The 16,616-nt window shown below is 41.8% G+C and overlaps 1 protein-coding gene across 1 annotated transcript in view; it reads right to left on the bottom strand.

Annotated features, from left to right (window-relative positions):
• Positions 1-16,616, bottom strand: part of ADGRB3 (adhesion G protein-coupled receptor B3) — a 499,090-nt gene that overhangs the window by 114,743 nt on the left and 367,731 nt on the right. Inside the window, exons 16-18 of the mRNA XM_044421464.1 lie at positions 14,558-14,684; positions 12,872-12,975; positions 8,407-8,509 (exon numbers count right to left, since the gene is read on the bottom strand). Coding sequence (XP_044277399.1) covers positions 8,407-8,509; positions 12,872-12,975; positions 14,558-14,684 — 334 coding nt within the window. The remainder of the gene's footprint in view (positions 1-8,406; positions 8,510-12,871; positions 12,976-14,557; positions 14,685-16,616) is intronic.

Genomic DNA, 16,616 nt, shown 5'->3' with positions numbered 1-16,616 from the left:
TTTGTGAAGGGGAGGAATGGAAAGCTGGGTGGGAGGGAGAACGGAAAGGAGTATCCTAGAGGAGGGCATGACTGGCTGAGCACAACACAAAACAGGACACTTCACACTGAAGATATCGTTGGTCTCACTACCTCCCTCAGTTTCAATGTTAAAGTCTGATAAATATCAAAATATCTCATCTGCTTCCTATGATCACTACCTGAACCCAATGGGTTACTTTAATAAAAAAAGATGACCACTTGGTTCTCTAAGGGAGACACAGCAGCAGGACACCTCAGTAGGCATGCTACTCTTCTTGGGTCAATGGAGCCACATGGAAAATACTTTCAAAAATACTGCTGAGATCTTGTACAAAAGTTAATCTTCTTGTTGCTGAGGTCAAATCCTACCATTGTTTCCAGGAAAAGTTAAATGATTGTGACAGAAAGATCATCTTTGCCTCTATGCTCCTTTTTCATCTGCATGCTCAGGTTCACGTACACTGTGTTTTAAGAAGTCCCCTGCTACATACAGTGTGACAAACTTACAGCTTCTTTCTCATCTTCATCAAGAGGAGCTGAGAAGGAAGTGGAGGTCAAAAAGTTTTGGCAGTGCTCTTTGAAAGGCAGCTTTCTCCATTCCAGTGATCCCTCACTAAGGAACAGGAGCAGAAATGGGTGGTCCAACTCCTTCTCAGCAACCTGTTTTTCAGGGTTTAGCCAAGCACCTTAAATCCAAAATACCTAAGCTACATAGAGAAAGAACAGAGGCAGCTGGAACTGCTTGACTGTATGATTCTGGGTCAGGTCAAATGGCTGTAAGGAAGAGCACTAAGTGTGCTTCCCACTCTGTGAATCTAAATAACATGCCGACCTAAGGGCAATACTATCTGAAAGGTGATGAATCTAAGATGTTCCCCTTTCCTCCAGGGCCCAGCCTTCTTTGTCTGCAGTAAAATAAGAATACATATAGCAAGAATAATAAAAAAACCCACTATCTGTATCTTAACCAAATGATGGTGCTTACCTAACCATGGTCAGGGAAACAAATCAAGTAAAATAAAACATTGAGTTGTGTCCAGGGTTAATCCTCATTGAATTGAAAAGAGCAAGACAACTTAGATTGACTGGACTAACACTAGCTACAACCCATTAGAATAGCTCTGTCTCTATCTAGGCTTATCATAGGAACTAAATGAAACTCATGGAAGCCTGCACACTCCTCTCAGAGTGCGAACCAGGTTAGAAGGATTGTTTCAGAGGCAGAGCACACCTGCTTTGCATGCAGAAGGTCCAGGTTCAGCCTCTGGAATCTGCAGGTGGGGCTAGGGAAAAGCTCTGTTTGAAACCTAGAAGGACCACTGCCAGTCAGTGTAGACAATACTAGGATACATGAATCCATGGCCTAATTCAGTATAAGACAGCTTCTAGGTTCCTAGCATGAAAAAGCATGATATTATTACTGGTGGAATAACATTTGGAAGAGGAGCTGGCGAGTGGTGGATTGGGAATCAGATCTGGGTTCTATTCCCCACTCTACCCTGAAGCCCACTGGGTGACTTTGGATCAAGTCACTGACTTTCAGTCCTGGCCACCTCTCAGGCCTGGTGTGAGGATCAAATGGAGCAGAGGAGGGGGATCGTGTAAGCTGCCTTGGGCTCCTTGCAAGAGAAAATAAAAGGCAGGATAAAATGTAATAAAATAAACACATAAATCAGGTCAAGCTAAGGCCACTAATGAGTCCTCCCCTGTCCCACCACCAAGTCTGCCAGAAAAAGCTATTTGGGGACATTGCTTTATAATCTCCTTATACTACCAAATTCCAAAATGTTCAGCTGGACAATCCAGAGGCACATGGTCCATGGATGCCCCTTTCCTAATAGTCTTAACTAGAGCATAGCAAATGCAAAGCTATAATTAGGCATGGATGATACAGTGTTGTACATGTATTGTGACAAGCTACCTTGCTTTCTGCCTTAAAGGAGGAAGTGTCATGCAAACTCTTTTAAGTCACCAGGACATACCACTAGTCTGAAGCATTTGCACACTAAGAAACCGGGAACTTGTGACATTATTAGCTACCTTTATCTGCCTTGATGCATTTTTGCCGTTTCCTTTAAATGGGGCAGTCTTGTGTCTTTGCAAAAAACAACAGGCAAACAGTGTCCAGTTTACCTCCAGTAGGTCATGTGCTTTTATTTATGTCCCCTGCTAGTGAAGCTGCAGGAGACAGATCGTTTCAGAAATATGAAGAAGATGAAATTAAGGACTTGTATGAATAATTACTACTACTTTTACTACTATTTTACTATACTTACTACTTTTGCTATATCTAGATACTTACACATACACAGGCACCCAAATCAGCCATGTTATTCTGGCCAGTACCACTCACTGTGTCAGTGAGAAAGCTCATAATGCTTAAAGCTGGAGTAAAATTAAGCAAGGCATTCTGTCTACTGTGTCTCTTACCAGAATGCCTGCTGATCCTACACTTCCTTTGCCTGCTTAGGTCTAGCATGAGCACTAGCCTTTTGGTAATTTCTTTCTGGGTCCAGCAAATTTTCCAGAGGCTACAAGCATTACAGCCAAGGTTTTCATCTCCATAAACTGTGTATTATAGGCTTGGACAGCACCTTCTGGATTCCTGCAACACACGTGGCTGATGTGGTTAGTGGGCTGAACTGAGATTCAGGTGATACAAATTCTAGTCCCCACTTGGCCATTAAGTTCACTGGGTGACTCTAAGCCAATCATTGACTCTCATCCTAGCCTACTTCACAGGGCAAGTGTGTGGAGGAGGAGGACTGTATAATCAGACTTGTGTTCCATGGAAGAAAAAATCTGGGATAATCATAGTAACAACTCTGTAGCTGGTATTACTGTCCAAGTTCCCTGGAACAGCAGATGAAACAGTGAGTTTCTCATGTCTTTGTGTTCCTGGTCACATGGCCGAAATTCCTTTAATGCCCTCAGTCACCTCTATCTCAACATAAATGTTTAGAACAAAAATCTCCGCACTGGGTTAATTATAGATGGGTAAGTGCTATACAGATCAAAGTTGTAATTAAAAGATAATTAATAAATGAATTTCAAATTAGTTTGGACCAGCATGTACCCAGTTCGTATCTCCTGGAACTGAATGTAACCTGCCTAGTGAAGTCCGAGCATGCAATGTGATTCATGTGCCAAAAGACATTTCACAACATTTCAAAAATGCACATAACAATGCATGCCTTTGAAAAATTCCCACAAACACACTTCAGTCATTTGAAAGATGTATACAATTGATGCATACTTTTGGGGAAACAAGCACAAATTTTCATACAGAAAAAAGCCCTCAGTCTGATAAAAACATGAGTCAGAATGAGCTTTGAGGTAGAATTTGGAGAACCCTGGTGGACTTGTTTTGATGATTCACCCATCTCTAGCTTTACTGCATTGACTAAACTTTCAACAAGGTTCCTCCATTATTTGTGCTCATGTACATGAAAACTGACACATTTTCCCCTTTGACCTCCAGCAAAATGATCAATCTGCATGACTAAATGCAATCAAGAAAGTAAGTCCTTCTGTAGGCAACATTTCTTCCAGTCTAAATCCATAACCGTCCTCCTATACTGCCCATCATTCAAAGGAGCTGAAAATCTATGTGACCTATATTTCTGAAGCCTCAAGCTGAACTATTGATTCAGAGATGGAGAGAGAAGGAAGGAGAGAATGTCTTTCTGCTAGCAGGTTTGCATTTGCAATTTGTAACAGGTTCCTCAGCTCGGAAGGATTTGAGGTCCTTCTGTGGGGCCTCATCCAAACAAATGTAGATTTCTTTTTCCTGTGGTGTACAAATCACAGGAATACTTTGTTTCCAATGAAAAAGACAAGAGGTAATTTCATCTGACAAAAGTACTGTCAGTTGAGGTCCTTGAAACTTCATCTCATTTTAATTCACCCAGGGAAATGGTATAAATCTAACAGTTGCAATGCCTAATACATGAGGACTAACATTTAATATCACCCTAAGCTATTCCATTGCATGGGCACCAATCTATTTCCCCATGGACATTCTAAGTTAACTAACTCCACTGCAGCCTCCTTCTGCTAGCTGGTTAGAACACCTAATCTACAAGTTCCTCATATATATGAATTACTCTTAAAATTCAGCTCTTAAAACATTTTTAAAACTAACCTGATTCAGTGGTTTAATAATAAAAAGTGGTTATCCAAAGAATTAGTTTGTTGCTTCAAGGAGTCTTAAATATTCACCATAATGACAAATGTCCCTGATGTCTGAGAACATGCTTATTCTGGGATGGCAGGTCTGCTTTCATGAAAGTTTGAAAATGACATAGAACGGGGCCTTGGTGATCTTCTCAGGGCAAATACATCCCATAGCGGTAAAAGTCTGCATTGCCTGTTCTGAACACCTCTGCATACAGCAATGCAGTCAGTGAAATATAAGGTATGAATGGCTGTAATATCCTAGCACAATTTCTGTGGTAATCACTGGAAATAGTACAGCTTCACTCATGTGATTTGCTGTAGACCAGGCACCATGTATGATTGCTCAGCACAAGCACTACATCTCTCCATGCGAGTATGTGTACCTTCTAGGGACAGAACATAGAAACAGGAAGAATATTTGCTGCAATGGGTTTGCTGTAAAGGGAGCAAATCACAAGATCATTGCTGAGTCAGCAGGAATTGCATCCCGGAGGACAGATTTTCTAACAAGCATCTATGGCAACACGTGGAACAAAAACCCTGGAATGGTAGATTTTGCATCTCTCAAAAACACACACAGACAACGATTTAGTCCAAAAACGTGAAGTCAGAAGGGAAAACTGATTAAGTGTAGAAGCACGGAAAAGTCCTGAAATTTGGGAGAATAAATGTTTCCTTTTTAGCAGGCTGTGGGGAGCCTGATTTTGCTGAGAAACAAGGCATTCCCTCCCAGAACACCTTATCTCCTACCAGAAGTGCTGTGGCACAAAGACCTGGCAGCAGTGGTGCTGACTGGGGTGCTGCACAAATACCCTTGGCGGGCCACATGTGGCCCCTGGGTGAACTGTTGCCCACCCATGCTCTAGACAATGCAGTGCATTGGTTCTGTGCTAGACAGGTCTGTAATTTCCTCGAACTGTCCTGTGTCAGAAGATAATTTTAACCTGATCCTAACTCTACAGTTTGGACTGGAAGAATGGGCTGCATATATCTTTCAAAATACTTACACAAAGTTACAAAGTATTTATTTCTTATTTATTTATTAATATTATATCTTGTCTTTCCACCAAATTGTACATAAAAAGTAGATGTGATGAGAAAACAAAACCCCAACAATTGCTCTCCTGTATAAGACCTTGCTTTCTGTAATCCACTCTCTCTCTCTATAATGGTTTCACATATTTCATTTACAGGTAGCTTTAGAGCCAGGCTGGTTCCAGACCTAAACATTATCACATGCATAAAGAAACAAGCCAGGTAGGGAAATACAAGCATAGATCTCGTGTTGAGTCCACATTCTAAACCATTAAAGACAAGCTAATTTTCATTAGAAAAGAATGGCAGCAACACAGACAAATATAAAACTTTGCTGAACTGTGACCATATATGGCAGGCTGGCATGAGATACATCAGGGTGTACAAAGCACAAGGCACAAGAACGGGTTCAGAATATATTAGCTAGGCAGTAAACAGAACTGTTAAAATAAAAATTTGCTAGTAATTAATGAAGACACATGTTGGCACAGAATATCTTACTCTGTCCTTCATCCATACAAAGTACTTTCTCAGCAATTTGTAAGGGAAACAGAGAGAAAAAAAGAATAGGGGCAGAAGAAAAAATACCTTTTGATCAAGTTGTTTCTTATAACAAGTTTTGGTTACAAATGTATGTTGATGTCATGGCTAACTTTGGACAAGGGGATGGATTGAGGGGGGAAAATATTGAAACACAGGGTTAAGTCCAGTACTGCAACTGTAGACATCTGCTAGGATGATGGAAATTTATCTTCCCTATCTCCTCTTGCAGTCTTCTGTGCTGCCTGAAAATAGACTCTGGAGAGTCTCCTAGTCGACTGGGGCAGATTTGAGGAGGAGCACATGTGTGCTGGATTTTGAGGAAACCACCACCTCCTAGTTCTGCTGACAGTGTTGCTCCATTAGAGGGACAACAGCACTGGATCCAATCTATAAATGGATTCCTATACAGGTACCATTTAGAAGCAAATCCCACTGACTTCAATAGGTCTTATTCCCAGATTGGTGGGGATAGCATTGCAGCCAGAACTGTCTAACAAAAGGGCATTAAATCTCAAAGTACCTTTGCAAAAGTGAAATAATTAGCATTTACTTGCACAAGTCAAGGATATGATGTAGGGGATGCTGATCGCAGGGCTAGATTTGGGGCACAGAGCCTGTTCATGAGCACACCCAGTGGTTTATATGCACATCAAGCTGTCTTCTGCTGCCAAGGTAATATGTAGACGGGAAAGACCCACACAGTTGGCTCCATCCAATATCCAGTCACACTCTCCATGCCAAAGAAAATGACACCCACACACCTCTTTGGGTGCGTGAAGAGAGGAAGGCTTTGTTCTGAGATATTTAAGTGCAGATTGATGCATTACGATTAAGAACTTCCATGAATAATTTACTTCGTTGAATATAAGAGGACACACCTCATCCTGTACCACAACATCAGTTTCCACTAAATGGATTTCCAACTTTCTTTAACCTCTGAGCACAGAGGTTGCTTCCGGGAAACTGCTCAAGTCTCTTACTCCAGCATTGCATTGCCACCTGCATGCACCATTCAATGCACAAGTGCAATGCAGAAAGCAGACCTCTGTTGTGCCGTGCGTTTGAATGAGGGCTGAGCCACTACTTGATGATACAATGGCTGCCTAGTCAGAGCATTAGAGATGTATGAATGCATTCCATTCTCCTTTTTGTTCTTTTTGAGAACAATAAAGACACCTCATTGAATTCAATGGCAGAATTTCCATTATTTTTAATAGATTGGGGCAGCACTTTCCCTGAGTATATTCTCAACAGGTATAATGCACTATGTAAAAATAAAGGTTAAAAGGCAATTACTAAAATTAGTCGCAGTGCTTTCTATAGTGCTACGTATACACTTATCAGCCTAACACAAGCACAGTTAAGGCTGAAGGATGGATCTAATTGTTTCAGTGTAAAGGGACTGACACCACAACCCTAAACATTTGCCACAGATCATACACTGCAATATAGGAGCTTTGCAGCTTGGTTGTACTAGCAGTCTTGGAATGAGAGAGTGCTAGAGATGCCCTTCTAATTATGGCTATACTGGTGCAACAAATTTTGGGGATCAGATCACAAACCTGATTGTGGATCTCAAATAATTAATTCGCCAACAACTGGAAATATTAGCAAGGTGAGAAAACCCCCACATTTAGAACAGGAAAATCATAGATTAAAAGACTCATACACTTATTTACGGTCTTAAGTACTGATTTTTCCTAAACCCTTTAAGCCTTTGTGCTCACACCGAAATGCTCACAAATGTCCACCATGATTCATGGCTTCTTTAAAGCTCTTCCAAGTGAACCGAGTCCCTCCCTGATCCATAAACCAGTGCTAAGATAAATGGATTCAAGCTAAAGTATATGGCAACCTAAAAGCAATACATGAAAGCAAGTCTTGTTGAATGAAATGTAACTACTATGCACTGAGTTTATGTTCATTATGTTAGTCCTACTGTCTAGATCCATTTACTCCAGATCAACAAGACTGAGTCATGTCCCATTTCACACAACAATACAGTTTTTACAATTTTGAGAACACACCATATAGACAGAAAACGACATACACCGTGAATAGAAACTGAATAATGGATGCACAGAAGATACCAGACATCATTCACCATGACCAGTTGCACACAGTTTAGTCTTTATAGTATTCACTTAGTGGAAAGGTCTATTTTAATGTTCAAGTACAATGCTCTAACTTCTATGTATCTTACACTTGCTTATTGAATGTCACTATGCTAATAATAAAGACAAAATCATTGTAGCACAATCCCATTACAACGACCATAACGAGCTAGAATCTGTGCTTTTGATGTATCATGTCTTTGAACTATTCCAGCTTTGAAATTTACACAAGTTTGCTACAGAAAAACACTAATTATCCAGAGGGAATGATACCAAATGGGAGACGGGGTTAAAAAAAAATCCTAGGAAACATGTTGAATCACTTCTTTGGCCTTTTAATATTTTACCAGAAAAACTGTCAATTTTTGAAAAAGAGGTTTTTCCTTCCTTCTCTCTTAATTTTTCTCTTTTTTGTCTTTCTTTTTTGCCAAAAGAATGAGAGAAAGAGAGAAGAAAAGTACTTGGCTAAACAGAAACAGATTGCAATTAAAATATAAAGGCAGTTTAAGTCATACCTTATTATGTGTCTGTGTTTGTCCAACCAATATAAGGATATTTGATGAGATAATAGATAGGCAGAAATTAATTAGAATTATTGACCTCTCAGATCTGATGTACCTGTCCAAGTAAACACACACAACGAAAGGTATTCTAAGTGCATTGCATTCCATCATTAGAAATTCTTACTAAAAGCAAGTAACCATTAATACTGACAGCACTGTGAGCTCTTTTAAAACCCAAAGGCTTTCTATCAGAGGTCTAAAGTGAACTTTTTAAATCAAGACTTTTAAAATTTGCACTGCACAGGTCAATAATTATGAATAAAAATTGCACAAAGAAGAATAACATAGTCTACAATGTTCCAACAGTGCCAAGGAACTAGCCACATGCCTGAAGTTTATAGCCTGTAATAATTATGATATAATATCATACTGAAATTAGTAGCCTGCGCCATCCAGTTCATATAGAGTTATATAGCAACTTCTGACTGGCTGCAATTCACTAGAACTGCTTTTGCACAAGCTATAGTGCAATAAATGGACTTGATCTCTCTCAACTCCACTTACTGCAGTGAAGCAAACATACGGGAAGTCCTTGGAGGATTTTTCTCATTTTGCGCTAGGAAAATTTGAAAATGTAGTCAAAATGGTTAACATGGGTATAATAAAGTTTATATGAAATTGTTTCTTCAAACTTAAACACAAATACTATTAGGCTTGGTTCAATTCACTAATTAACCATGATGTCAGAGTATTCTTCGTTTTACAAAATAATCAGTGTATAGAAGCTAAAATAGAAATGATTCATTTTATTGAAAATAATGAACTTTGCAAAAATCAAATGAAAAGTTAACAGCAGAACATACGATCTACTAAACATCATTGTCATCTCATTTTAGAAGTATATCGGGATACTGTTTATTTTACAAATATATAAATTCAAGTGTTGTGTATCTGATATATTCTAACAAAATGTAAATGTGAATTTGTTTTCTATTTGAAACTAGAGACAAATCTTTGAAGGATCTTTTTGGTTGAAGTTTCATGTTGTCCAGTAGCTGCAAAGACTGATAGGATCTTGGCTACAGAAGAAGATACAGACATTCAAGTAGAATTTGGCATGGAAGCACCAATACTACTGTTTGCCCACTTGGGTGAAAGGTTAGGCTTTAAGATCAAGAACCTGCACAAAAGTTGCCATCTTCAAATCAATTATGGCTCAACTTGGACTTGGCCAATTCCATCTTCCCACTGAGACTCTTGCCCTTCACAATGCTTTGATAGACCCTCAGGAATGGCTCTTTGGGGTCACCAGGGGCTACAGTAGGAAGTAGGGGTAGGACGGCCCCAGTTGCACATGTGAACATTGATCAAAGGCACTTGGCCGCCCAAATGGTCCAAAGTTTCTAAGCTTTCGTGTATAATTTAATATCATAGCAGAAATTGTTGGAATGGAACTGTTCTCTAGGCAAGAAATAAATAGTGGCCTTTAAACAAGTGGCCTCTTGTAGTCCACTAAATTATTAAAAGACTCCTAAAGTAGAATCTGTCTGTCTAGGCATATTTGGCTAGGCATATCTTTCCTGAAGCATCTTTGCTCCATATTAGTCTTGAATTGTGGAGAACCACAGTTTTGTGATATAAAACTCTCTTGTAAGTGAAGTGTTTGGGCACATTAGTTCAGCAAATCACAAAGCCGACATGTGATCTACCTTTATTGTTGAACAAGGGAACTGATGACCATGTTGCTAACTCAACCATATTCTGAAGTCCACATCTCTTAACAGAAACCATTGACAAACTAACTTGCTGAGAACTTAATTAAAGGTTCATTTTTTTTAAAGACACAGAAGCAATTTCACAGGTGTGGGAAACCAAATCAATTTGTTACAGTCATGACCATTGATATGTTTGAGGGGGATTCTAGGCAAGATGCCCTCCAAGGATCCCCCCCCCCACACACACACACAAAAAGATACTTTGGGCACTCTATCAGCTGCTGTTTCCCTGTTCCATTGCTTTTTCTCCACTCTGTCACTATCCTGGTTTCTCTGTTCCCAGTCCAACTGAATAGGTAGCAATGGATTCCAGAAAGGGTTCCCTTCTACTCTTTGTCACATTTAGAGAGGTTAGCAACTAGGTGCAGTGCAAAGCAAGGATCTTGTTCCTCAAAAGAATTTTATCTGCCTCCTGTCTATTTTTCTGGATGTTCATCAAAGTGTGGTCAATGTCTGAGCATATTTTTACTCATAAACATCTTTTGAATAAATGTAAGAGACAGACATTCCACCCTCTAATGTTACCCTGCTCTTTGGGCTTTACATGGGATGCACTGGGCATGCCTAACTACATGAACCCGTTAATTGTGAAGCCTTTACTGCTAGGTGGGGCATAACATTATTAGAGTTGGCCGTTCAGGAGCGAGTCAGTTTTTCCATCTTCTGGGACACTTTCCAGGAAGCAGACTGGCCTCGTAGAATATAGAACTTGTCCTTGCTTACATTAAAGAAAACTCACTGTTGATAGGAATCCTCCCACCCAGTGACAGGAAAAAAAAAAAAAGATATTCTGCTTCGTGTTCATTGTCCACATTAGTGCATTACTGCCATTACTATATAGTGGTAAGCAATCAGTATTGTTTAGGAATGGTCACTTACCAAGCCTTAGACCCCATGAAATGGTATAGAATTAACCCCACTATGCACTTGCCCATTATTCTGTTAACTAATACGGTAAGAAGATACTGGTGTATTTTCCCATTCTGTTGTGAGTGCACATTTAGATAAACATGTAATTATGTGTGTTTTTACCTATACATTTCCTTACAAATGTAGATGTATTAATCTATTTGTTTCATCAGCAGACCAATATTACTGATTAAACATAGACTGGTATTACAATGTTAGTTTTTTTCTGCATGTTTAATAATTTCCACATAATTCATAATTCCTGGGAAAGAGTCAGATGAAACTAATTTGCTAGCTTTTTTCCACTCAGTGATCAGTTCACCTTTTCCTTCTAAATTGCACCAGTCCTGCTTCAATTTGAATTTCTTCAGTGTTTGTGAAGGTGATCTATGGGCCAGCTTATATGGTCAATTTCTTTTTACAGGATGGTCTCAAAGGATACATTCCCATCATGCAGATGTGCAGAATCTCAGGGCTGGGGGTTGAATCCAGCTCCCTGGAGCATTTCAGATGGCCAGACACCCTGCCTCTGGGTCCATCCCATTTCCCCAACCACCTATCACATGACAGTTTTCTGGATTTTGTGGACCCCTCCCTCATTCTAAAAGGTAAAATGCCTTTTCTGAGGCTGAGTTGTTGGAAATGACAACTTTTAAAAAATACCATATTTTTCGCTCTATAAGATGCACTTCCCCCCCCTCAAAAGTAAGGGGAAATGTCTGTGCGTCTTACAGAGCGAATGTGTGTGTGCCCGACGCCCAGGACACTGCCGGCCCGCCTGCACCACGTGGCACCACCTGGCCGGCATGTGCTCGGTGCGCGCTGCTCCGCCCCACCCCCTCCGGTGCAGGTGAGAGCTGTGCTGCTCAGGGGGAGCGGAGTGGAGGAGGAGGAGCTACGGGCTCTAACCTGCCAGCCGCACGGAGAGACGGACTGCTCACCTCCACCGCCCAGGAAGACCTGCCGCCACTGCGCCGCCCGGAAGACCACCATCGGCGCGCTGCTGGCCTGGCTGCACCATACCTGGCCGGCACGTGCTCGGCGCACCCTGCTCCACCCCCGGTGGAGGTGAGAGCTGTTAATCACAGGTCGATGTGTGTTTTCAAATGGCAACCCGTCTTTTAATGAAGCCCATGGGGAAGTGATGAGGAATGTGCCTGTGATTATCAGGAAGCTTTCCATGGATCCCTCCTCTAAAAACTAGGTGTGTCTTATGGTCAGGTGCGTCTTACAGAGCAAAAAATACGGCATGTTGAGTTTGAAAATGTTTGGCCATGCCTCAGTGATCATCATTCCCACCTACCACTGCAGTGTTGTCTCCAAGGGCTTATTCAAAAAGGAATTTGTCCCTTGGGCCAAGATAAATTCCACATCTGCATAATGAATGTCTTGCAGTAACCAAAATCTCCATCTCCATAAATGCAACTGATTTGTGAAAATCTCCATGGGGAAATTTGTGCCCAATATTTGTGCCCAAAGGTATCTCTGGGAACACTTGGGGAGAATTGTGGTGAGACTAAATCAAATGTGTGAAGGAACCCCAGGAAAGATGTTACTAAAACCCTGTAAAATGATAAGCGAGAGCGGCATTTGAAAAAGGGTACTTGGCCACTAGTAGGCCAAGCGCAAATAAAAAAGTTGTCCTCCTACATAGAATTATTCGTACAATTATTTGCCTGACTATCAACTTCTTTAAGAGGACTGCTAGATTTTCTGAGCTTTAGAATAAAAATGCTTCTCTCGTATTTCCAAATTGTTATACATTTCCACAGAAGCACATGCCAATTACATACCTCCATAGTGCTGCATAGACAACTGCTAGGGTGATCAAAGCCAAGCATGAAAGGCCACTGCCTACTATAAGAGTTACTGAGGGAGCACCAGATGATTCCATGACCTGCGGGGTTAGAACAAATATCTATCAGAAGAAAGCACATTCCAGTAAGGAAAGCACAAAGTTTTCTTTTACAAAGTAAAAGAAAAGAAAAAGAAAAGGAGATTCCAATCTAACTTTGTGAATTGACACTTGAGAAGCCCCCAGTGATGATGGCGAGAACTACTACCCCCTCCCTGCACTTAGCTTCAGTGTGAGCTCCTAATGTCTCTGAGGCCTTGTTACTCACAGAATACCAAGACAGCATCCCCATAGGCCTGGGATAGTATCTCCACTGGCCTATTTTATCCTACTAAGTGGGAGAAATGAAGAATAAAGCGAACAGCTTAATGGGAGTCTATCATATTTATTGCCATTAAAAAACAATCTAACATTATGTGTGTGCATACATAAGTTTTCACTTGCTGTATTTTGAAAGTCATGTGCCAAACAAAATTTACTCTGACAAACAAAACACCATCAAAATTGTTTTTGAAAACACAAGAACAAACTTTCTGAATTGACAATAACTTGTCCTAAAGCCAGCATTCATTTCCCTTGTGCCTCTGCACAGATAAAAGAAACACCAAGTTAAGGCAAAACAAAAGCATGCATCCATTTGAATGATGTGGATCTCTAAAACAATAATACTTCTAATCTCTAATATTTATAGGATATGAAGAATAAATGACCTTGAGGTGAAAAAGCCTTCTTTGGTGACCCCAGAACTCCCTCCAACAGCCCATCTCTGTCTTTACAGATCTGTATTTTTTGAGATTTCTTATGCTAACCAAACAATTAGACCTGGAAGTTTGCAGTGATGTGCTGCTTGATTTAGCAGTGTGCTTCTGAAAAGCCTCAAGGCTCCAGTGTGAATTACATTTTATCAAGAGATGACTTGTCATCCAGGCAAGACAAAAATGTATATCTTCCTCTAGATTCTAAGTTTATTTCAGCCAAGCACTTCTAATTTACTGCTAAGATGATGTCTGACCATAGACTTGAAATCTATTTCCTTTAGATCTTCACAGGTGCTTTTAAAACCTATTTAATAGGCAGGTTGTTTAAAAAACCTGTTTAACTGGCAGTAATGCTTTTGAGTTCTGCATTGTTCATCCAATGCATACTAGATTCTCTTTCTTACAAAATGTCAAAAGACAGCATAGATTCCCTTTGCTTAAAATGCCCAATGCAGAACTGCAATCTGTTAAAAAAGAGTAGCTAGGTTCTTCATTCCACTAGCAACAATAAACACACACACAGCCTTGCCCATTCCTTTCACACACACACACACACACTCATACACACCAAGTGTAATACATTACATTACAGTTGTTAAGTTTTCTCTATAAACCTAGAGGCTGCTAGACATATAAAACTGACTAGCATTTAGTTGCAAGGCAAAATTGCAATTCATTTCCATAAACTAAGAGCCCTAATAGATCTTAGAAGAACCAGCTTTTTCTCAACCTGCAACAACAGTTCCTCAATGCACACAACTGAAACATTCCTGGAGTTAATGCTGGACCCATAAAAAAAATTCTCCAAGCGTTTGCATTAAACTCAGGATTTTTACTCTCTCCCCCCCGCCCCCTTTGTTACTTACTATTTCTCTAGGTTGCTGAGCCAAAATGGCGAAGGTAGAGAGGCGATCACATAAGCATTTCGTATGGGATGCATCGGTAAGCACAGTTTTACATCCCTGGGTGGACCAGGTTCCCAAAGAGTCGTTCCTGCAAGAAGAGAGAGGGAGGGAGAGAGAAAGGGAGAGGGAGGGAGGGGAGGGAGGGAGAGAAAGAGAGAGAGAAAATCGGGATAATTACGGCAGGCGGTCAATTCCGCGAAGAGAAAATGCAGTTTAATTGAGAGCAGAGCCTAGTGTGGTTCCCGGACAGAAGAGATCTACTTGTTGTTGAATAGGGCTTAATTTAGATGCATCTCCAGCTGTACAGTAATGCGGGGTGGGGGGGCGGCGCGGGAGGGGGACAGCAGGCAAGCAGGCAGCTCTGGTACGCGCAGTGAGCTGTCCAGAGCTCCTGGTGCTGAAACCGCGGCCAGCTCGCTCGCGCAGCGCTCCTCGCCTCGCCTCTCCCCGCGCTAGGAGCGGAAGCGTCCTCCGCTGCCCGCCGCTGCCCAACTGCTCAGAGCCCTGCGAAAACTAACCGTGGGGGGAATAAAACAAAAGACCCTTGTGGCTCCCCCCTTGCCTTCCAGCTCTGCCTGGGTCCGACTCTACGTTCGTGCGAGGCTGTTACCTCTCTCTCTTCCCTTCGTGTCTGCGAGTGTGATTTAAACGCTCGAGGCTCTAACATCTCTAATTGACTGGTTACATTGGCCGATTCTAGATCTCCTTTCCTGATCGCTAGGTTTTTCTTGTGGTGGCGGTTGTTGTAGATGTTTCGTTCGCCTTGTTGATTTTAAGGTTCAGCCTTGCGGATTTCACCCTGGAAACAGGCATCGGCGGATGATTCCCCCTCCAACTCTTCCCTTTTTTCTGAGCTCTAGCAGAAGGGCGGGTTTCAGCAGGGGAGCAAAAGAGACACCAGTTCGCCCTCCAGACAGCGCTACGTCCAGCTCGCCCTCCGTCCGTCCCCTTCCTTTTCGTAGAGGGGTGTGTGTGTGGGGGGGAGGGGGGCTCCACAAACGCGAAAGGATCATACGCTTTTTCACCACCAACTCTTTTGTAAAACAATAAAATAAAATAAACGCCCCTGATTTGATTAGCTTTTGAACAAGTACGAAAGCTCCTTCTCAAATTTCTCCGGCAGATCAGCACAATGGTACCAGCCCACGTTTTCCTTGTGCGGAGAAAAAGAGCAAGGGGGGCGGGAGTCGAGGGGTGTGTGAGGGAGCAGGGAGTAATCTCGTGTTTCTCCCGTGAATGAAAGGGGTCTGGGGGTCCCCCCTAAAAGGAGAACCTCTCGGCTTGGTTGCACGCAATGCTGAGTGTTCACGTTTTCATGTTTTGCATCTTTGAACACGAGCTGTTATTTCTTTCTTCGCATGCCTTCACACTAGCTTCCCCGCACCTTTCCATAACCAGGCTTCATATGCAACGATTCCTGTGTTGCCTAAGCTCTCCGCGCATTGCTGGCAGGAAGGCTCCCGCCAGCAGGAGCGAGTGCTGTCAATTTCAGCCCACACCCCCACCGCAAGCGCTTAAGAGGAAACAGGCGGGGAGGGGATCAGAGTTCCCTCTTCAGATTCCACCCCCAGTAAACCCCCTTGCCATCGCCTCCTCAGCTGCGGCTGTCCCACTTTGTCTCCGAATGATCGCTGTAGGCAAAGGCTTCCCCACACTGGCCGTTTGTGCTTCAAAGTGCACATCGCCCGTCTCGCTCCCTGTGAACTCAAGCGCTTGGCACTACAAATATTTCCAAAGCTGGTTCATGAACAAACGTGGCCAGAGCCTCCGAGCCAATGCTTTTCATGGTCTCCTAAGGAGCCTGTCCAGCTGCAGCCCAAAAGGGCACACACATGCACACGAAACCAGTGGCTTTAAACTTTCATGATGATGATGATCACTGACTGTACCTGCTGCTGATTTAACTCCACACATTTATTTCGTTTGTTCCCCTGAATCTTACTGTGAGATGCCCAAATGAAATACATTTATCAGAGATGATTAAATATTAAAGAAGATGGGTACTTAAGGGAAACTGATG

The sequence above is a fragment of the Varanus komodoensis genome, unplaced genomic scaffold (genome assembly GCF_004798865.1).
Source record: "Varanus komodoensis strain SLA01 unplaced genomic scaffold, ASM479886v1 scaffold12, whole genome shotgun sequence".
NCBI lineage: Eukaryota > Metazoa > Chordata > Lepidosauria > Squamata > Varanidae > Varanus > Varanus komodoensis.
The sequence above is the reverse complement of the archived record's forward strand: the minus strand, read 5'-3'. Positions and strand labels throughout refer to the sequence as shown.